The sequence below is a fragment of the Gavialis gangeticus genome, unplaced genomic scaffold, assembly GCF_001723915.1.
Source record: "Gavialis gangeticus isolate Ggan-Ray unplaced genomic scaffold, GavGan_comp1, whole genome shotgun sequence".
Classification (NCBI taxonomy): domain Eukaryota; kingdom Metazoa; phylum Chordata; order Crocodylia; family Gavialidae; genus Gavialis; species Gavialis gangeticus.
The window spans coordinates 18,706,794-18,729,345 of NW_017729002.1; the positions used below are offsets into that span (position 1 = coordinate 18,706,794).

Below are 22,552 nucleotides of genomic sequence, written 5' to 3' on the forward strand. Positions count from 1 at the left end.
TTCTCTGGCCGGACTGGAGGAACTGGTACTGCTCTGCCGCAAGCAGCCCTGGTTCTGGAGGGGACCATCTGCCACTCTGCTGTGGAGGGCACCTCCCGAGGTGCTTCTCCCTTGGATGCATGGCCCTGCAGGGAGAGAAAATACCCATCAATTTCATCCTCCACATCCCTGATTCTCCTCAGCCTGTTAACCTCCTCCTGGAACTCCCTCACTTGTGCCTCCAGGGCCCTAAGGTGGGCACCTGCAGGACAGGTGTGGGGGCCCCCATTCCCTGCCCCCCCGCCCTGCTGGGCATCCCCTGCGGGCTGGGGGGCAGGGGGACACCAGCTCCCCCATGGGCTCTGTCAGGGTGGAGGCCTCAGAGAAGCCCCAGATAGGCAGCACCCCCTGGGCAGGGGCCCTAGCAGCACTCCACGTCGACACCATTTTATAAATTGCTATTTATTTATATTTTTGTGTGGTGCCTTCACCCTACTCTTGCTGGAGTCTCCCTCCTGGCCCTTCCTGCTTGCCTGCCTGCGTGAACTTTTTAAAGGCCGTGGATTGAATTTCCCGCGGCTGCCCCAACAGCCAATCAGACACTCCAGTCTTCCCGGAAGTGCCTGCTGGCAGTCCTGCCCCCTACATTCCCCCGCTAGGGGGATCCGGTGCCGCCGGTGCCTGTGCCCTGCGGGTGAGCCCCAGGGGTTCTCCCTAGCCTGGGGGGGACAGGCCCTCCTAGCTCTCCTCTTGTTTGCGCGCTCTGTTTGCACGGTGCGGCTCCCTACTGGCTCAACTAAAAGGAATCCGGGGGGCTTCCCCTCTGAATCTGGCTCGGCTGTGCCGGCTCCCTCTGCCCCACTTACCTTTGGCAGAGCAGCTGTTGCTGCCCCCACTGCTGGCTCAGGTGCTGCGTCCACCTCTGCCTCTGTTTCAAAACACAGCATCTTCTGTAACTTGTGTCTGCACTGCCTGCCAGCCTCTGAGCTGTTTCCAGAATGGGAGGGCAGAAAGGGACCAGAGGGAGTTTGGTTTGGGAATTTTCAGCCCCCACTAGAGTGTGGGGCAGGTGATGAGGCTCCAATTCACCCACCCCACCCTCCAGTGCTGGCTGGGGAGCCCCTAGAATGAGATTCCTCTTCTCCCTTTCCCGCTCCCATTCTGAAACAAGGACAGACTGGGAGACAGGAGGGGCCATTGCTAGGGGAAACTGGCTGAAGGCTCCCAACTCACAGCTAGATTCCCCTCCTCCCTGGAACAACAGTGACCTTCTGTTTGGTCCAGGGGATGGTTGTAACTCAGAACACTTCCTGCAGTGTTCTTAATTACAGCGGGGAGCTGCACTTCTGTCTGTACCCGTAGACCTCATGGCTCATTTATGCCTCATTCAAACTCATATTCTTTAGGCAAGAGCAGGACGTCTCTAGCAGTCAGGAGGGCTCTACCAGGCATGTTGAGGGTCAGGGCTAAGATGGCCCTGACCAAGGTCTTGTGCTGAGCAAGGCCCCTGTTCCCATGAAAGTCAGAGGTTGGTGTCAGTGCCAGGCTGCAGTCGATGGTGCCAGGCAGGCAGACCTCCAGGCGCTCACTAAAGGCAGGTGTTGGCAGATGATAGAAATGGGGGAACCCCTGTATAGCTGCAAGTAGGGTGAGGCAGAAACAGCTGAGCAGCTCACCCTGCATTTCTACAAACCTTCAGCCAGCTCTCGGCACCATGTGCCTGGGGTAACAGCACATTCCAAGCCCCTCTGGAGCCACCAGTTTCAGCTTTATGATCATACCCAGAGAAGGGCCAAGGCTCCTTAGCTAGTGCCTGGTGGCTGAGGCAGCATTCAGGACACCTTCCCACCCGCCAGGCCGGTGTGCATACATGCAGAGCTCTGAGGCAGTTGGTTATGGGGACTCCAGGACTCTCTGCCCCGGCTGTTGTCTGGGACCTTGGAATCTCCATGTACTGGAGACAGGCTCATTGTTCTGCAACAACTGCGTGCTCAGAGCAGGCCCCATCCACCAGAGCAGCCACCACTTGAAGCCAGAAGCTGCCCTGGTTTAACTGTGTCTTCCAGCCACAGTCTTACATGGGGCACAGTGGGCAGAGGACAGGTTGTCTAATACACCCAACGCTGCTATGAAGTTGTGCCCTTGGCTCACTGACACAGCCCTTCTGCCAGGCCTTGGTTCCCCCAAGGCTATCTGGAGCCTAAGCATTCCTACCACTCTGTCCACATGCTGCTGCATGGAGCAAGGGAAAGCTGCCTGTTCCTGAAACATGTCTGTGGGCAGTGAGGTCAAGCTGTTCTGGACCTGGCTTGAGAGCACTGCTGCTGGCACAGGCACCAAGGCAGGCTCTCACTGCTGTCCCTTCCAGCAGGACACAGTCTCTGGCCTGGCTTTATTTTGAAGCAGGGCACCCTAGCATTTCCCCTGGGCTCTGTGTTTCCTGCATGGGCTCAGTATGATGCAGCTGGACTCTAGGCTCTCCCAGGCAGCTCAGGCAGAGCAGAAGGCCTGGTTTCAAGGAAAAGTCCAATTATGGACACATATTTGGATGCAGAAGGTTGATTTTGTTCACTCTGCCACAGAGAAATGTGTTTGCCATCATATCAGATCACAACAATGGGAATGGGCAGCAGGGGCATGTATCTGTGTGTGCAGCCATGCAGCATGTTTTCTGTGACATAAATAGTAGAGGGACATATAGCATACAGCCTTACACCCATGCAAGCCTTACACCCATGCATTCTGGGTTGGGGGGTTGGGGGAAGATGACACTTTGCCTCCCAAATTGAGAAGTAACATAGTAAGTTACCAGCCAACCTATGTCAGCAGATTGGGTAGGGAGCAGAAAGCAGAGCAGCAGACCAGGCAGGCTTGAAGGATGCTTGGGTTTAGGCAGACTGCATTTGGCTGACTTTCTAATTCAGCCAAATGGTAGACAAGAACACATGGAAGCTACAGCTCCCAGTGAGTCTTCCCCAGACCCACTCCTGCCACACTCCAGATCCCCCCAGCCCCACAATGGCCCAGCACAGGGAATGATCTGGTGCAAGGCATTTCGCCAGTTATACAAATGCATGCGACACAGTGCCAGGCATGTCAGTTTGTGTGCTCTGCAGACTTGATTAATCGAGTTTGGAGTCACACTGGATTTCCGGCGTGTTGGAGCAGGCAAAGTTATGTGTATAAAAGCCCTCAGGTTCCAATACTGTGGCTGGAGTTTGGAAAAGAGCGTTTTGAATCTGAAATGATTTGTATGCTGACCTTCACTCTGAAACTAGAGTAGGGCCTGTGCCTTTGGCTTAGGTACAGGGAAAGAAAGGACCAGTAATATGAGAACGGAATAGGGCTACTTGACTATCTTAATGAACAAGCACCAAGGTGACTTGTTCTGTGCAAGCACTGAATTGTTCTTTTGTGAAGCTAAAAAGTGACTCTAAGGCAAAGCCTAAAATCAGGCTGGGAAGGAAAAGAAACTAGCCATATGGACAGAACATACTTGGTGCTCTCCCTAACCTGCCTTGATTTGCAACCTAACAGACAAATGCATAAATGTGGAAAATGCATTAATTTATGAACTGTAGAGATATGTGTAAAGCCTACAGAGCACACAAAGATCTCTTCCAGTGATCACTCCCACCTTGGAGGAGACCAGAAAGTTACCAGGCACTCAGCTGTTAAAGATTTCTAGACTTGTCTTTTATGGGAGAGGATTTAACTTTCTTTGTTTCCAGGGGATGGTGCCACACCCAAGAAAGGTACATTACATGATGGGCACATGGGGGTAGTGGGGTGCACTAACAGCAGATGCTTAGGTGTCACAGACTACATTTGTGGTTGATCCTTTATCCCAAAGGACACTAGGTGTCACAGACTACATTTGTGAGTGTCTAAGATAGGGGTGGGCAACTTTTGGGGGGCCAGATCAGCACCTTTTTCCCCTCCCCCCAGTGCAACAACTCATCAAAACTCCCTGTGGGGCTTTGGGTGTGTGGACAGCAGCGTTCGGGAGCTGGACGGGCATGATCCACTCCCTGCACACCCTGCCCTGCCGGGAGGAGGTGGGAGTGTCTAGGGGTGTGTGTGCATGTGTGGGGGGCCTGCCTGAGCACTACATCCTGGGAGCTAGCCAGGGGTGTGGGGAGGTACGGGCTACATGCAGCAGAGCTCTCCCAGTCTGTGGCTGCCCCTGTGGTGCTCTGCATGGGGCCAGGCTATGGGGGCAGCTGCAGACTGGGTGAGCTCTACTGTGCTCAGCTTCTGGTGGGTCTGTTCCCAGTGTGGCTGCAGTTGGCCAGGTGCTGCTCTGCTCCCCTCACCTTCAGTGGAGCTGCCCAACTTAAATTCTCCCCCGTTCCCCCTACCTGGAGTGGCACAGTAAGGATGGGAGCAGGAGGAGGAGCTGCTGCTGGAGGTGAGGGGAGCAAAACAGCACCTGGCCAGCTGCAGCCACACTGGGAACAGCCCCACCGGAAGCTGAGCATGATGGCCAGGCCAGCAGGGCTGTTCTGCTCCCCTTGTCTCCAGCTGTGGTTCCTGTTCCTTCAGCTCCTGCTACGCCACTCCAGGTAGGTGGGAAGGAGGCTTCAGACAGGCAGCTCCTGCCCTAGCACACTGGGCTCCAGCTCCTGGCTACCTTCCATCTGCTCTGCCCACCTGCAGGTGGCTGCTCATCATGCTGGGTGGAAGGCAGCTGAGAGCTGGAGATGGAGCCCTGCACACTAGGGCAGGAGCTACCCAGCTGAAGCTCCCCGCCACTTGCAGCAGCAGCACAGCAGGAGCAGGAACAGGAGCAGGTGAGGGGAGCAGAACATCTCTGCTGGCCTGGACCCTGGCCAGCATATGGTGCGGCTGCACCTGGCCAGGTGCTTCTCTGCTTCCCTCGCCTCCAGGAGCAGCTCCTCCTGCTGGCTCTGCTTCACCACTCTGGGTGGGTGGGGGGAGGGAAGCTTCAGCTGGGTGGCTCCCTCTGAAGACAACGGGGGCAGAGCAGCACTAGAAACAGCCCTGCCAGAAACTGTGTACTCTGGTCAGAGCCTGGCCTGGTGGGCGAGGGCAGGCCCTCAGTGTGGGCTAGCCCTGGCAGGAGCAGGTGTAGCTCAGTCCCATGCAAAGTGCCACATGAACACCTGTGGTCTAGACCCAGCCAATTGGCAGGCCAGATCTGGCCCGTGGGCCATATTTTGCCCACCTCTGGTCTAAGGCGTGTCTATACACAGCAGTTGGTGGGTTTAACTACAAGGGCTGATTTTATTCTGATTTAATGAAACCAGTGCAAACCCTTGTGGGCCAAGTGTGGCTTATATCAATGTAGCTTAAAACTCTCCCCAATTGATTTGGGATAAAGGATCAACATGACCAGGGTTTAAGCTGATGTAAGTGTTCACGCTCTCACTGGTGTGACTGTCTCATATCACTCCTTTAGTTAAATGTATAAACAAGCCCTTGATTTAGAAGTGAAGCAGTTGGGGCTAAATAAATAAAAAGCCAGGGCCGAGTTATTTTAAGTACGTGCATATGAGGCTTTTGCACCAGTTTTAGGTAAACCAGTTTTAATGTTATGTGCAGATGCTGCCTAAACCATCTAGTGATTGTTGGGGCTCCAAAGCACTGGCAATCCTGGAGCATGAGGCTCTAGTTCTAATGGTCTCCTGAACCCACTATTCCAGAAAGTAAGTGAACAAGAGCATTTTCCAGTGCTGGGCTTTTACTTAAAAACAGTTTACTTGTCAAAACAGTTCAAATGATATGAATCAGAAGCAGGGAAAATGACTGGCAATAGTGTAATTTACTTTATGAATATAGCTTTACTATTTACTAGCTCCCACATTCATTCTGATATAAAATATGGTCAGGCCTGATACAGTATGCTCTGTTCCCAGCCCCAGTGTTGCCTGGTGTTTGCATCTCAAGACGTTAACTGGTTTTGCAGTGGAAGGGGAGTCAGAAGTCATTGTCACTCTCTTCAAGTGGCTCTGGTTTCCTTGCCCGGCGATTAGCCTTGCTGGGGGAGATTTCTACGCTGTCATCCTCCATGTCATCCTCCTCCTCATCATCATCCAGGTCAATTTCGCTGTCCTCTGAGTCCTCCTATAAGAAAACAGTGGGCAGAGAATTCATGGCCAGCCCAGTTCTCAAACTAGTGCTGCCTGCCATGACTGGGCAGAATATATTAAGTCTGCAAAGCCTATTTCTTGCCTCCCAAGACAACAGGGAGGAAGAGGGTCCAAACCATGCTCAAGCTAGCTGGAGCAATGCCGTCTCCCCTGCACTCAGACTAACGTGAGCCACAGTCCCCAGCTCTGAGATGATGGCATGCTGTATTTGCCAAAAATCCATGCCCTGGATTTGGGCATGACATAGGCAGCAGTAACAGGTCTAGTAGGAGGCTCAATTTACTGAGCCAGTAGCCGAACATGGGGCCTTGTGCTCCCGGAAACACTGGCTCTTAGGAAGGATGGATGACTGGTGCCTTCACCATGGGGAGAACTGAAGACCCTACAAAATGTTTCCCAACAAGTCTCTGCTGGGCTGGGAGTGGCTGCTCCTTTCACCCTGCTGAACATCTCCTTTCCAGGCTCCACTAAGGTGCTGACAATGGACTTCATTAGTGAGGCTGAAGCCAAGTTGATGAGAAGCAGGACCACAGAAGGAGTCCCTATGAGTCTGAGGACAAAGGGAGGAGATGAAAGGCATAAGAGAAACCCACCTGTGCCTTGGTCCTGGAGCGCTTGTGTTTACCTGGTTGGGCTTGGGTTGATCCCTGCTTGGAGAGAGCGAGTGGGAAGAGCAATGGGAGGTGGAAAGCAGAGAAAAAACATTAAAAAGAAAAGAGAACAGAAAGCAACCAAGACAAGAGAAGCAGGGAAAGGAGCAGCAGGCCCATGTGGAGACTGAGGGGTGCAGTGTGCCAATTCTGAGCCAAGGTGCAATGCTCCACAGCAGAACATGCTGGGAACACAGACATGGCCTGAACCCAACTTTAACCCCCTCCAATGGACAATACTGCCCAGGGGCCTGATGTGCACTCAAGGCAGAGACCTGTAGACTGGCCAACATAAACAGCTCAGCCCTGCCTGGAGATGGACTCTCAGGGAAGAAGCATCTGCTTCCACACTGGGCAAGTTCACACGAGCTGTGAGGAGTGGGCTGGGCAGAGAAGAGGGTCAGTGGGGCCAGGAAAGATGCACGGACAGGCCTCAGTCTGTTGGTGAAGGGCAGCCAGCAGCTTGGTGAACCCAGGCTCCTCACCTTTCCCAGCAGTACCCCTAATGCAGACAGCCAAAGTCCTGTCCAGAGCAGTGGGCCTGAAGGCCAAGTCTGCTCTCACAGACATGCCCTGCTCTGGCGTGGCCAGGAGCCAGTCCATGTACAAAAGTGATGGCTGTCACTGCGGGTCCTGCCACAATATGCTAGGCACTGTACAGATGGATGGGAGCACAGGCCCTACTCTGAGAAGCTTAGGGTGTGTACAGAAGCGCTCCATGCAAGTTTTACAGCACTGTAATTTAGAGCACTATTTATAGCACTATACAGTTGCAGCGCTTTTAAACATGACAGAAGCGCAGTGTTGGGCAGGGGGAAGGCGGGGTGTCTCTGAGCCTCCAAGCCTCCCTGTACTTTCCAGGCTAGGAGGCAGGGGATACTTGGTAGAGAAGTGGCTCTGGGCAAGCTCCAGTGTACAGGAATTATTTAAAGCACTGTAGGTTGCTAAAGTGCTATAAAATACAGTGCTTCAAATTTAATACCTCATTTAACAAGGATTTATTTAAAGTGTGGTACCCATTTTTAAAGTGCTGTAGAGCTGTGCACTTCTGGTAAGTCATGGCAATAAAGCACTTTAAACAGTGTAAAAAGCAAGTTTTGTGAACCCCATTACAGTCTAACTTGATACAGGGTAGGGGCTGGGGTGGGCCCAGGCAGGCCAATCAGGCTGTTTGGCACAGCCATTAGTACCAGGCGTGGCTCTTTCCCTCCTGCCTGCTCTGCTTGTTCTTGCACTGAACTCCCCCTCCTGCCTGCTCTGCCTGACCTTCTTCCTGGTTTTCTTTCTTGTTTGCTAACTTCTGTCAGTCTATGAGTCTGACCCTACTGGGTCACTCAGTGTTGGGAGCACTGGGCATCTGCTGGGATGTGCACCCAGAGGGGAGAGTTATGGCAGCTGAAGCAGAGAGTTATGTTGCTGAGGCTGCCTTGAGAAGCCAATAGCCTTGGGTGTCTCCACAACTCTGGGTGGCTGCTGTTGCTGGAGCCTGCTATGGCTGATACCAGGGCTTGGGCCTCCAAGGAAGTGGCCCCTACTCACCCTGGGCTTCTCCACTGTCTGGAGCAGTTGCAAACAGAATGGAGCAAGACACGCGCATGGCTGAATGGAATGGAGACTGCAGCAAGAGGGAGGGGAAGGAGCAGAGACCAGGCAACCACAGGCTGAGGGAACGTGAGTAGGGGCAGTCCCACTGTCCCGAAGGAGGCACACATCCAGTAGCCCATATCTGGTTCTGGCCAACACAAGATAAGGCAGAGGAAGGAGAATAAAAACACTTTTCTAATCTAAATCTTCACTGGCTGAGAAGAAATTAGTTCCCTGAGCCTCACTGCAGGACTCTGGGGTGCTCGAGGGAGCCTCTACTCCTGTACAGAGGGGCAGGGCAGAACTTTTGAAGCCTTAGGAAGACCTGCCTTAATTCAGGCAATGGCCTGGGGTCCAGGAAGCTTCAGCTCCATACCCAGCTGTGGCACTGGCCTGCTGGGCAACCTCAGGCAAGTCTGGACCTCCACATGTAAAAGCGAACTGAGCACTGCCTCTGAGGGACCCTATGAGGACCAGTCCCTGGGAGATGGGGAGTTGCACACTGTCAGGGATGGACCCTGAAGCACTGGGACAGGCAGAAGGTTTTTCCAATGAGTTTCAGTCTGAAGTGCTGGGATGGAAGCAGCTTAAAGAACCTGAGCCCTAGCCTGCTGAGTAAGGGCCCCTGAGCTCTGTGCTGCAGTAATAAGCCCTCATCAAAGCCTACTGAGCTCCTAAGAGCCACCTCACATTGAGATCAGGGAATACAACCAGACTCAGACTGAGCCCTCTGGGAGCTGAAAATTTAGTAGAGAGGCTCTGAGTGCTGGCAGCTCCTAAGGCACTGTCTCCTAAGTCACTGTAGCTGCTGTCTCCCTCCTTGACCCTGCTGATAGCAGAGGGTGTTGCATGTGTCTAACAAGATGGGGACAGGCTAGAGAGCAGGTATTCAGGGATGTCAACACAGCAGCCTCCTTCCCAGGAATGGATTCTCTGTACCACATGGAAAAACCATGAGTCATTCCCCAGAGAGCTTTAAACAGCCTTAAACAAATAAATTCAAGCCAGGAACAAAAAAGTGCAGCTCCCAGCTGTAACTCAGAACAATTTCTGCAAAGAGTGATGAGTTCCCGCGTTACCCCGGACCACACAGAAGTTCGCTGTTGACTCCAGGGGGAGGGCAATCTAGCTGGGAGCCTGCATCCAGACTCTGTCAGCGTGCGCTATTTTCTGAATGGGGTGGGGGAAAGGCAGCCAAGGGACCTCATTTCTGGGGCTCCTCAGCTGGTGCAGAAAGGTAGGGTGGGTGAATTGGAGCCCCCCCACCGTGGGGGGGAGGGGGGCTCCAATACACACCCCACTCTTCAGGAGAGGCTGAAACCTCCCCAGACTGAACTCCTGCTGCTCCCTTTCGCCTCTCCCATTCCGAAAACAGAGACAGGCTCTGCAGAAACAAGTTACAAAAGACGCCACATTTTGAAATGTTTTTATCTGATACCTCATGCAATGAGGGGTCAGATTTTTACTTGATCGGCCATTTTTGAAGCTGTCTGCAGCCGTGCACTTGTGTTTGGTCACAACTATAAACTGCCTTCTGTGGTCAGATCTGGTGAAAATTGTCACTTCTGTCTGCACCCAAAGAGTGTATGAAGCCTGGTGACACCTCCCGGAAAGCAGATGTGTAGGGAACACTCTGCTCCTGGTTCCACTGGGCCCTGAGCAGAAAGGTGTTGAGTGCTGTCCTGTCAGGCTGGGGACCTGGACCCCCTCCTTGCTATGGTATTTGAGAGCCCTCAGAACAATCAGTAGAGACATAGCAGGGATAAGCTCTCTCCTTTCTGCCTGCAGGAAAATGGCTAGAATAGCCAAGAGTTCAGTGCGTGTATGGAGACTCCCCAGGTCAGAGAGCCAGGGCAAAAAGACAGATCTGCACCAAGTTGTGCTTGTCGGGAAGTCCTTGGTCACCTTCTCCTTTTGCCACAGCAAATTCCACAGCACAAGTTCTGCTCCCAGTTCAGGTCTTTCTCCCATAGTTAATGGCCTCAGTGTCCCTGTGCAACCTGGTCATTGTGGGAAATCCTGGTCAGACAGAGCATCCCTTAGATAGCGAGAGCCAAATTTGCCATTGGCTTTGAATACCAGGATGCAGCCCTATACCTTAACCTATACTCTGTTTAATGGGGAGGTGGGACAGAGAGCCAGGCCAATGTGCTCAGAAACCTGTCATTAAGCACATGGGGTGTTGCAATTGCTGCCAGCTAGTGCTCAAGCGCAGAGGTCACAAACACATGGATCAGAGGAGCAGATCTGTGAATCAACAGGATAGTCACCACCACCACTTCTAGAGAGCCCTGCCAGGATGATAATTACCCATTAATCCCTGTTCTTTGCTTTCTGTCTCATAGGGACCTTCTGCTCTGTGACAGCTCTTTGCAACTCATCCCAGGGCTGGTTTCTTTAAAATGGCTGTTGTGAGGGATTTTGTCAAAGGCTTTTTTAAGCCCAAATAATTTACTTCAGTGCAGCTTCACCTCCAAGCTAGGAACTTCTGCTTCTGTCTCAGAGACAGAGACAGAGACAGCACAGCACTGGGAGTGAGATCCAGGAATGGTAGGTGTGCAGAGGTCCTCAGCCAGTGCTGGGCAGTGTGGCTGGGCTTCCTGGTGCTCTCTAGCCTGGCCCTTCCTTGGACCAGTAGCACAGCAAGAAGTCAATCGTGCTGGTCAGTGAGCCAGAATGAGAGCAGCAGTAAGGGCTTCCTACAGCCACAACAGGTTGGGAAAGACCCTCTATGTGCAAAAGTAAGAGCTACATACTCTTTAAAGCCAGGCTGGAGAAAGGGTGATGACAGCAGCTTGAGTACCTGCTTCTGAGGACTTGAGAGGGGAGTTCTGAGACCCAGAACTGCTTGTCTGGCCAATGCCCAGTCACTAGGTTTACCACTAACAATAAGAAAATGCAAGAAGCTTCCTAGGACCCAAAGGCTACAGGTAAGGAGGCAGAGGAAACTCAAACATGAGGTTCCTAGCTGAACAGCAGGTCCCACAGCAGAAAGAAACCACAGCTCAATTCTCTCCTCCCCAGAGCAGCTTGAATTCATGAGGGCAAAAATATTAAACACTTGCTTTCTCCTAATGCAGATCAGAGATAAGATTCTCCCAGCAGCTTAAGGGATTCAGAGACAAGTGTTCTATTAAAATAAATGTGTCTCAAACCAGGGGTGGGCAATTATTTTGGGCAGAGCCGCTTACTGAGTTTTTGCAAGCCATTGAGGGCCACATGACAGGCAGCCAGGGGCAGATATATATTCATTTTCTAAATTTTTTAGGGGCCCTGCAGGCCAGATAGAATGGGCTGGTGGGCCACATTTTGCCCACCCCTGTATTAGATTATGATTAAAATCTCCACCCATTCACCTGCTTCCCCCTGCCCCACCCTTCTACTTGGATGCTCACAAAATGGGAGTGTGTGGCACTAAATTACTGACAAAGTTTAGGATGAGACTAGACCAGAAGGCCATTCACAGAGACAAAACAGGGTGAAGAAAGAAAAAAGTGTGTGTGTGTGTGTGGGGAGGGTGTATGTGTGTGTGTGTGTGTACATGTTTGAGCATGCACGAGGTATGGAGAGGGAACTGGTCTGAGCATATGAAGGGAGAGCAGGAAAAGGATGCCTGTGGGATGAAGCTCTGTTCTCTGGCTGAAGGAGGAGGCCCACTGCTTTAAAGTGCCACCAGCACTGGATCAGTCAGGGACACCCTGAAGCCTGCACAGCACCATTTCCTACTTACATCATCTTCTATGTCTCCACCTTGCATTGTCCCCATGACCCGTTTGTTGAGTTTTCCTACAAGGAAAGAAAAATGATGAAAACCTGCACTTAATTAAACAGAGAGGAAAAAAACACTCTACAAAAAAACAGACCTTCAGGTGATGCCCGAGGTTTGCTCTGCAAACCATGCACCATCAGCAAATGGTAGCTGAGTTGAACCCCACTGAAAAGCTAAGGTCACCTTGATCTCCAGTGCTCCAGGGATCAAGAGAAAGGGGATAGAGAAAGGTTATTTTACTTTGCTCCTCATCTTGTTAGCTGAATTCATGGGGTACTTACAGGCTAGAGACAGACATTAATATACACCAGTTTAAGTGATCAGAAACTAGTTTAAACCTGTAACAGAACAGATGCTCAGTACACATAAACCAGCTTGAAAATGGCTGAAACCAGTTTGAGGGAAACCTGGTTGAATGTAGTATCAGATTTAACTGATTTGGGTCAAACCAGTTTATGCAATGTCTGTCCCAGACCCCTTGCTCGTTTAAGTTAAATCAGAGTCCTCCAGCATCCCACATGCTTTGCAACTCTGGGCAGTGCTCTTCTCTCTGTTCCAGCCTAGCAGGGCTAGCCCCTCCCCTTTGCTCCCTGGCTGCAGCTCTGGCAGAGACTGCTGGTACATCGGGGTCTGCCTGGCTTCCTCCTGCTCTCCCCACCTCCTCCCCTGCACCACTACCTGCTCAAGCAGGGATTCTCCCCTCTGCCTTACACAAAAACCTCTCAACATTAGCTAGCATACCACACGCTGGCTATGGTCCGTGCTGTGGGAGATGGAACAAAGGCAGACAAGACAGTGTCGGCTTAGGGCTTTTTGGAGCTAATCAACAGGTAGCTGGTAATGTTCCTCTGTTCCTTCCTTGGAAAAAGTTGTTTAAGAAGAGCTTGAACTAATGAGAGAGGCTGTTGTTTTGTTTGATGGGCTGACAAATGCTAACAACTCCCTGTGTAACTCCCTGCTGTGTAACAAAATGCTTGGTTATCAACAGCCAGGGGTTGAGCGGGGGGGAACCCCTCCCTAATCACAGCCTTCTGCTGGGGCCTGCCCCCCCCAGCTTAGCATTGTGGAAGGGAAGGGAGGGTTGCTCTAGTGCCCACCCCTCCCCTTGCTTCTAGCCTGAGCCACTGCAGGCATGTGCCTGCATTTCTTCAGTCCAGAGGGGATATCTGAATGGTTACATTGGTTAGCCTAGCCAGGTTAGACTAACCTGCAAAGATTAAATCAATTCAGTCTCAGGCTTTCTGAATGTCTGTCCCTAGCCACAATGGTTATAGCCTTCCTAAATCTCCGTGACTGTTTCCACTCAGCTAATGTCTATGACATACATTTGCCACACACTGGTGAGATTCTGGAGTAATTCCACTGAAGTGACTGTGGTGAATCATTTCCATGGCTACCTGATACCACTGCAACAGTTCCATAGGCTGGGTCACATGTCCAATTAAGTGCAATAGCTTATCTTGTCAGACATAAGGAACTCTACAGCAGTCCCTTGCCTGCTGATGAGACTTACAAAGAGCATTCAGGATGCATACAGTTCAATTTGTTTAGCTTATCATAAAGAAAATTGAGATCTGTGTTGATATGGTGCAGAAGTACCTTCATGGGGAGAAAACACTGAACACTGAAAGATTCTTTAATCTAGGAAATAAGCATAACAGGAAACAGCAGCCAGAGGATGAACACAGACATATTCAGACTGGAACTTAGATACAAATTTTTAAAGGAGGGCGATTAACTTTTGGATCAAGTAAACAAAGAAAGAGGATTCTGTAGCTCATGAAGTCTTCAGACCAAGACTGGCTGCTTTTGTGGAAAATATGTTTTAGCCAAATACAAGTTAGTAGGCTCAGTACAGGGGGTTTTGGTAGGAATTTAATGACTTCTGATAGACAGGAAAAACAGGTCTAATAGTCTCTTCCAGCCTTGAACTCTGTATCTATTAAAAAACCTTGGATTTAGTACTGAACCACACTGCAGACCAGACTGACAGCATTTTGACAGTAACTTCTGAACTACAGGAAAGCTCCTAATCACATGCCCAAAGCTTTAACATCGAGGTATCCACTGCTGTCTTGTTGGCACACTGTTATACTGTTCAGAGATTATCCTGTGCTAACTGTCTAACGGGAAGATATTACCTCCTGGCTAAACTCTAGAAAAATGACAGGGAGGATTTTAAAGGTTCCAGATCTACACCTTTATCCAATTTGTTGTGATTCCAAGTCATCAAGCATGTACAATACATAATTCATCTCCCCAATTACTTTCTGAAATGTTCTCTCCATCTAAGTGAGGTGGAAAAAATTAAGTGGAACAGCATAGGTAGCAGTCTGAAGCTTAGTATGAAACATTTATTGTTTTTCATCTCATCTATGAAATACAGAGCTGTGGAACTTGCTTAAAACTGAGAAAAGAGAAAAATAGAGTAAAACTGTGTTTTAAGCTCAGCCTAGCTGACTATTCCCTGTTCTTTGATGTTCAGGGAGAGACAGAGAAGGCTTTTTCTTAATATGGACAGGTAGAAATTAGGGCAGGTCCATTCTTAGCACCTGACAAAGCATGTTAACTACAAAAGCTTATGTCTCTCCGAACTAGGTAATCACCAAGGTGCTTCTTTTGCCCTGTCTTCTGCTGGACTTCAGACTAACACACCTACCCAGCTCTGTTAATCTGCTCAGTGACTTTCTTTTGAGAGTGCCTAGAGGTGCTTCTCTCTGTCTAGAATTCACTCCAATGAACCTGTGAATTGTGCTAAACACCTTGTTACACGGACATGAAACAGGAAAGGAAAGGATCTTTATTTTCCTTTTTGAAGGAGCATGCCTGCACACCTCAGCCCCAGCACCATTTTCCAGAACTTCTTTCTGCCTTCAGCAGGGCCTCATGTTACAGCTCCCATTATCCAGGTCACAGCTTGCCAGGACTTCCTGCCTAGCCTGACATCATGACTATATAACTGGCTGAATGAGGCACCCTCTCTTTTTCACTAGGCACACCATCCTAACTTTGCTGGCAAATGGAGTAGGATGTCAAGCCCAAGCCCATGGTTCCACTGAAGAGGAGATCAGTGGCTTGCAGGACAGAACTAAACCTCAAGGTTAGAAGTTATTGGCTATGCATGTCAATGTGCAGTCTTTTCCCAAGTGATTACTCAATGATTGCTCAGTGATTCTTTCAAAGAGGCCAGGTCCCTTGCCATCACACATTATTTTTCTCTGGTTTTAGTATCAGTGAACGACTGCTAGCTATGTGATCAAATCTAGAGCGTGCTCAATGTTTCCCCGACCACCTTTTGAAGAGTAGAGGGTGCAAGGGATGGGAAAGGGGGGTCAGGTTGTAAAGTGTGTTTTCACACTCAAACAGCAATTGTATCAAAATGGTACCTTTTTCCACAACAGTTTCTCTCCCTGTTGGTATTGAAAGTTAGACCTGATTAGCCTTAGGGACAGAGAGTTGCTTTGTTTTTCATCCCTTCTGTAGATTTGCAGAGCCAGCACAGGTAAAAGGGAGGGAATTACCGTCTATTTTTCCTTGGGAATCATCAACAAGACTGTTTGTTTAGTCAGTTTGTGTCAATGGGCAAACTTGCAGAAGAACGGGCAGCTGCATAAATATCCCTGGGGACAAAAACTAAAGGCAATGGTGTCACCCATGTGTCTAGGGACATAATCTGTCCTGCAGAACAGTTAGGTCACCAGTGACGACGTGTGAAAAGGGAAGACAAGCCAACCTGACTTTCAGAACCTAGGGCGAGTTTACAGAGCTCTCACTTACTATATTGTTATACAAGCAGACAAAGTACATTCATTTCAGAAGCAGCAAGAAGCAACAGCAAAGATTTGTTCCCATCTGAACATGGTTGTTTTTCAGGATAAAACTGCATTTCAAGTGTTGACCAGGGACAACTTATTTTTAAAAGTTCATGAGGGTCACTGCTAGCTCAGCAAAGATCTGTGCTGGGCTACGGACAGCTCAGAGAATAGGTGTAATAGAGAAAGTGCTACCCTGGGTTTCTGCAAACATCCGGAGGGGCTGCATTCTGCTAACAAAAGCCAAATACCATCCTGCATGGCTTACTCTTTTAGTCCCCCAGTCCATCTTCCAAATCTATAGCACAGTAAAAGCATGAACCAACCAGTGTCAAAGATATACGCTAAGAGTTTTCCATCAAGGCCTACATACAAGCACATGCGATGGGACAACTAGAAATAAGAAGATGCATACAGGGCAAACAAAATAAGTGACATTATTGAAGCCAGAGTGTTTTGCTTGTCTTTCTGTAGCTCAAAAATCACCTTTCTTTGTTAACAAGGAATGGGGCTGGGATTTTTCTAAGCAGCTTGAGTTAGGGACCCAAATTGCATTGAAAGTCAATAGGCATTAGATAATTAATTCCTTTGAAAATCCAAGCTTCTCTGGTTCACAAGAGAGATGTCTCTTTAAAAAGATAGGCTGTTCTGCTTTACTACTTATTTCTTTGCATCATCTACAATCTGCCCAAATACCATTCAGGTGCCTTTCCTAGTCCTCTGGAAATAATGTACCTTAAAATAAAGGATGAATATGTAAACATGTGATCATCTGGCACAGGTCCATCGCTCCATAAAGTGACATTGAACAAAACTGCCTAACAGAATGCTTACAGAGCTCTTCTGGTCTCTTGGGCAAATGCCACCATTTTACACAACTGTGTTTAACTAGGGCATTGGAAAGGCTCCAAAGGAGCTTTTTTATGTGCCTTGAGTACAACATTTATCAGGTTTCAGGTTTATAGGAACAATAACTGCCACCCTCCAAGGAAAGGAAGACCACAGAAATTTTGAGGAACTTTCATCAGAGTCCTAGTGACAGCTGCCTGTGGTCTCTAACTTGGGCTGTTTGCAGAATTACCCCTAGGTAGTTTTTTACTCTTTAGTGCAGATGAGCATCCAAAGTCCATTCAGTTCTACGGGCCTGGACCTGAGAAGCACTGAGCATTTGGAAGTCCCATTAACTTTAACTGGAGATACAACATTTTCAGGATTGGCCTCAACATGCTGGATGGAGTGACCAGCATTTCAGCAGCACACAAATAGCATAGCAGTGTTAGATTTGTGAAAGAGACCCTTGACAAATCCTCCTGAACTGAGTAATGCCTGAAATACACTGGATGGGAGGAAGGTAAACGAAACACTTTTCTCTCATTTTCCAGTACTGTGGGCTCCAGTGCATGTGAAAACAATAGAAAGGACGTGGTCTCCCTTGCTTGAAGGCTCTGCACACACCAGGTCTGGAAGAATGCCTTGGGATTACAAAGAAAGGCAACCTATTCACACAGCACTTATCTGAAATGTCATGACGGCCATCTACACAGGTGTGAATTTTACTCTATGTTATAATTTTCCCTGCGTACAGTAAAGCTAAACTATAATACATTTTAATTCTCCTGCATTTATAATGATAACAGGGGAAATATAGAAATGTGTTCAAGTTTCAGACTTGGTTTCTTGGCTGTATTTTTCTTTAAGAACTAGAAGGGAGGGGAGAATTCCGTCATTAAGTGCTCAACATCGTTTGGGAAAGGCAGGGCTGAAGAATCCATAGGAGCGCAATGTGAGTGAGAAACTAAACAACGGGCAGGCAACTGCTGTGCATTCCTTACTGAATTTCTCTCTTTGGATTTATTGCGAACCTGTAGTTTCTTCACAGCTTAGGGGGGCGGGAGGGAAGGGGGACACACTAGAAATTCAGCAGCAGAAGCTGGCACTTTATCTTAAGCTGGGGAGAAGAGGAAGATGTGAGGATTTAAGGGAACCAATTTCTAGAGGACAGCCCGGCTATTTCACTGCCACTTGGGGAAAAGCTAGCCTCCTCCACAGCCCAGTTCAAGCCTGCTGATGGGCACTGTGACTGAGCCATAAGAACATCATGTTCCCAAGCTGGGCCACTGGGGATAAGGTGACACTGCTGTCTCTGCAAAAAGTGCTCATGTATGCTGCAAAAGAAGCCTCCAACTGCAGCGTACTCTGGTTACGTGTTGCTTGATGTGCAGGTCCCCTGTGAAATCTATTTGTAATGAGATTTGAAACGAACTGTGCAGGCATGGCGGTTTGCAGGCAGAGCTATTACTGGCAGGTTCAACAGCATACACAGCTCAAAGAGAGACCTCACTTCCTGACTCTGCACTTTCCACTAGCCAGCACTTGTCTCTGAGGTGTGAATATTATATACCCAGTTCTTGCTGATCCTTCAAGATGCAGTTTACTTTATGAATAAAGAACCTCTTTTCCCTCTTCTGTGTCATTTCTGCGTTCATCTTTCCTGGGACATTAAGTGGTGCAAGTCTTCAGAAGCAGAGATTTTCTCCAAATACATGTATTCACTTGTTTGCTAATGTGATACTGTTATCACATTCATCCTGTGTGTGGCTGCTGGAAGGTAATATGCTCCAGGAAACATAACAACAGGTCACCCTCCTTTGAATTTTCACTGACTGTTTACTAATATTCAGCATCTGGCAAAATTCACAAAAAACAAATTGGAGTTGAGTTATGAAACCCCACCTTCGAATATAAACACAGGACTGAAACATTTGTCATAGGGACTTCTTTTGTTGCTAGGATCCAGAGGGATGAGGAAGAGTTTCTGAACACCATGCAAGCAAGACATTCAGTAGTTGGCTTTTACTCACAGCCAATTTATAGGAACTGAGAGCACTGAACAGGGGTCGATTTAACACAGCCAAGCTTTCTCCCACAGCTCTGTAAATGCAGACCGTTTCTGTCTGAATTGTCAACATTTCCATTACTGGGGTTAGTCCATAGCACAGAAATGTCAACATGCACCACGCTGCAATGGTTTCACGCTGTGAATCAACGTTACAAGGAAAATGGACTAGACGCTGAATTCACTTCACTTAGGACTCCATAATCCATGACAGAAACCTCGTCTTTAGAAATGTACTATACTGACCTGCCATTTCATGTAATCACAATGCCACTGAATCATCAGATTATCTGTTAACAGGCTTTACATTTTCCACTCTGCAATCCATCATGCTTCCAGGTGGATTGACACACCTGGGGCCTAATTCAACAGCTCCTATTTTAAGTCCATAGGAGCCTTTCCTTGTGCAGATGGATTGGGCCTTATATGAACACAAGACTATCTTTATCGATACTGGCACACTGATAGAATGATACAGTAGACCTAGCAACTTTGCAGTTAGGGTAAGGACAGAAGTTGCTTTTTTGCCATTTAAAGCACTGTATTGCCGTGACTTAACAGAAGTGCACAGCTTTACAGCACTTAAATGGGTACAGTGCTTTAAATTAACACTTGTTAAATGAGGTATTAAATTTGAAATACTATATTTTACAGCACTGTAGCAGCCTATAGCACTTTAAATAACTTCTGTATGCTAGTCAAATTCGTTGCCAGTGGAGAAGCCCCAGGAGGCTGTGAAGTACCCCCTGCCTCCTAGCCTGGAAAGTGCAGGGAGGCTCAGAGCCCCTCCCACCCCCCTCATCAAAAACTGTACTGTCATGTTTAAGAGCACTATAACTTTATAGTGCTATAAAAAGTGTTTTAATTACACTGTTGCAAAACGCATGGAGAACTTCTGTATAAACTCTTAACTTCCCAACTCTGCCTATGAAGACAAGGGTTTACAAATTAACCTAGTGTAAACAGAGATGTAACAAACAGCTGAAGTGTTCTAGTTGCCCAGTAAGTTTTTGTTTCAAAGGGTGGGGCTTCTCCAGTTAGATGGGTGGGATCACCAATGCAGCACCTTTTGAAGCAAGAGCTATAGTAAACCACTGAGTGGCTCTTCCTTAATTTGGCAACTGACTGAGAATTAAGCAGGCTGCGAACCACCCGGATATGAATGATCTGCATTCTACTGTTAAACAATAAGGACCTAATCCAAGCTCTGCCCCCGTCCCACTGAATAATTCTGGGAAAAGTCACTTAGCTTCTCAGGGCTTTAGCTTTTCTGTCTATCATAGCCATACCTACCTATCACACACCAGAATAAAGGTGGATTGCTGAGTTGTAATTCATACTTAAAATGGGCTTTACAAATCTCAAATGAAACCTACTTTGTGACAAAGCAATGTGTTATTTTATTAATAAAAATAAATGTAAAATGTATCAATTAAATCACATAACAACAAGTGACCTACTTTCCTAGACAGCCACATCAAGAGTAGGCATGTTCTTTGCCCACTCACCATGGCAAAACACATTGGGCCACTCTTAGGCATACAAGTGGACTTATGTGCCTACATGCAGTTCTATCTCACCCTTTTCAAGTGCCTAAAAATCCCTTTACGCATCTATTTTTACAACATGCCATCATTTGACTCTTAGGAATAAGTCACAAAGAAGGAGAGGGGAGGAGACTCAAGCAGGGTGGAAGAGAACTGCATTTAAGCTCCTGAGTCCACTTACACAGCTAATAGGGCTATGTTCTATTTGACCCTTGTGGCACTTGTCAGTCTATTCTGATCAGGAAGGAAAAGTCTATTACCAGCTTCATAAGAAATTAAGAGATGAACAAGTGAATAGGAGCAGTAGCTAAACAAATTAACTACAACTGCCTGAGTTTCCTTATTAAAGGCAAAGGCACCATTTTATTTCTATCAGCTTCTTTTAAGGATGAGACTTTCCAATTTTTTGAATTAAGGTAACAGGAAACAAGTGTTATTTACACAAATTACTACATATGCAGTTTTAGTGACTAAGCTGTTTTTAAGCCAACAGAACCCATGTTAGTGCATGTATACATCCATGCCTATATATGTATTTTTAAAGGGATTTAACTGCAAATTGTCAATCAATTTTTAGGCTTGGATTTTCAAAAGAGCTTATTACTATGTTATCGCAAGTACTTACATGGCAGCCCCACAATCATTCATGTGGTCAGCCTTCCACTACTTCTGGAAGATAGGGAACCAGGACACAGATAGACAAAGGACCAGATCCTCTTTATATTTTACATATGTAGACTGTGGGTATGTAGCCATGTGACTGCACATTTTGCACTTATACAAAGGTTGGACTCTGTTCCCCCTGTGGGAAAATAAGTTTGTCCCACATATATACTTGCTAAAAATAAAATGAAGCCTAGCGGCGAGGGCATTTGCCCAGAGTGGCGAACACCAGGATTTTAAGGCCTTCCTCACCCAGAGGGGTTTGAGCCTGTAGCCCTCTTGCAGCGATCTCACTGCCCTTTTCCTTTAATATTCATTGGATAAAAAACACTAGGAAAACTCCTACCCTACTGGGAACAGGGGGCAAGGATAGAATGTAGAGGCTAAGCCACTTCCTGTCAAGATCAGCATTTATTTCACTGGACCACCCTCCCTCTACTTGGTTTGCTGCCTTCTTGCTCCACATATCACAATCCCTTGGCTGGCCAGTGCTAAGAGGGAAGCTGGAAAGGCTTGTGCTTGTTTGTTCTCGTCTAGTTGTTAGAGCTTTTAGCAGAAAAGTAGTTTTGAACCCTTTCTGTATGAGGGGTGGTCTCAAGCTAGCTGGATATGTATCCTAACTACTAGGCCAGTGGTTCTCAACCTTTTTTAGACTCAAGGCACCCCTTTGAAAAAACCAGCTCACAGTTTTCATTTTTTGACTACTGAAAAATAACAGAGCAATTCTGTTGCTGTAAAGAATTCAGAAAGACCACAACACATCAGAAGGTTTTCAACCTGATGTGAAATCTCTGGATCTATCTTGTGAATCATATTTATACATCTAACAGTGCTAACATTGAGTGGCACCCCATGGAATCTCAAGGCATGTGGGGGTGTCTCTGCACCCTGGTTGAGAATCACTGTATGAGTCTATTGGGCTAAAACTGTGGGGGCCAACTTTTTTGGCAGGCATGCTACAAGATAAGTTCTGCACCTTCCCTAAGTGCTATTCTACTCCCCCCACCCTGCAATCTGTTGCTCTGTTTTCTGCTCTTTGTCTTATTTGCCATTGTGTTCCCTGCTCTCTCCTCAGTCTGCCGCATGCTACACAGAGGCTGCCTGCCCATGCCACTTGCTGCCTATGCCCAGCCATACAATTCGTCCAATAAAAGATATCATAAAAAAATCCTTGCCTTTTGCATAATTCCTGGACCATCAGGCTACAACATTATTTCTCCAACACTACCATGCCACTTGTGGCACATGTGGTGTGAGTTGGCCACACCTGGGCTAAAGGTGGAGCATGCTCCCTTCTGCTAGTCATGGCCTTGCATGAGTATCTGGTCAATTTTATTCCCCTTGGGCAGCTACCTGGGTAAAGGACAGTCCTACTGAGCATACCCAGTAAGGCAGCATAAGAAATGCTAAAGTCAAACTAGGAATACATGTCAACAGTTGCAGGTCCATAGCTACATACCTGCTACAAGAGGACATGAAAGGTTAAACAGGATCTGGTCCTAACTGACTTACCCAAGATCATACTGGCAGTTTATAACA

At 48.0% G+C, this 22,552-nt stretch overlaps 1 protein-coding gene across 4 annotated transcripts in view; it reads right to left on the reverse strand.

The window, feature by feature from the left end:
- Window positions 1–5,678: 5,678 nt before the first annotated feature.
- The window catches only part of CLUAP1 (clusterin associated protein 1), a 305,549-nt gene continuing 288,675 nt past the window's right edge, over window positions 5,679–22,552 (reverse strand). For 2 of the 4 annotated variants that reach the window (XM_019507567.1, XM_019507568.1), the window contains exons 11-13: window positions 12,057–12,112; window positions 6,686–6,739; window positions 5,679–6,066 (exon numbers count right to left, since the gene is read on the reverse strand). In XM_019507567.1, the coding sequence (XP_019363112.1) occupies window positions 5,920–6,066; window positions 6,686–6,739; window positions 12,057–12,112 (257 nt within the window). In that variant the 3' untranslated portion in view covers window positions 5,679–5,919. The remainder of the gene's footprint in view (window positions 6,067–6,685; window positions 6,740–12,056; window positions 12,113–22,552) is intronic. The other 2 variants (XM_019507569.1, XM_019507570.1) reach the window with 2 other exon arrangements.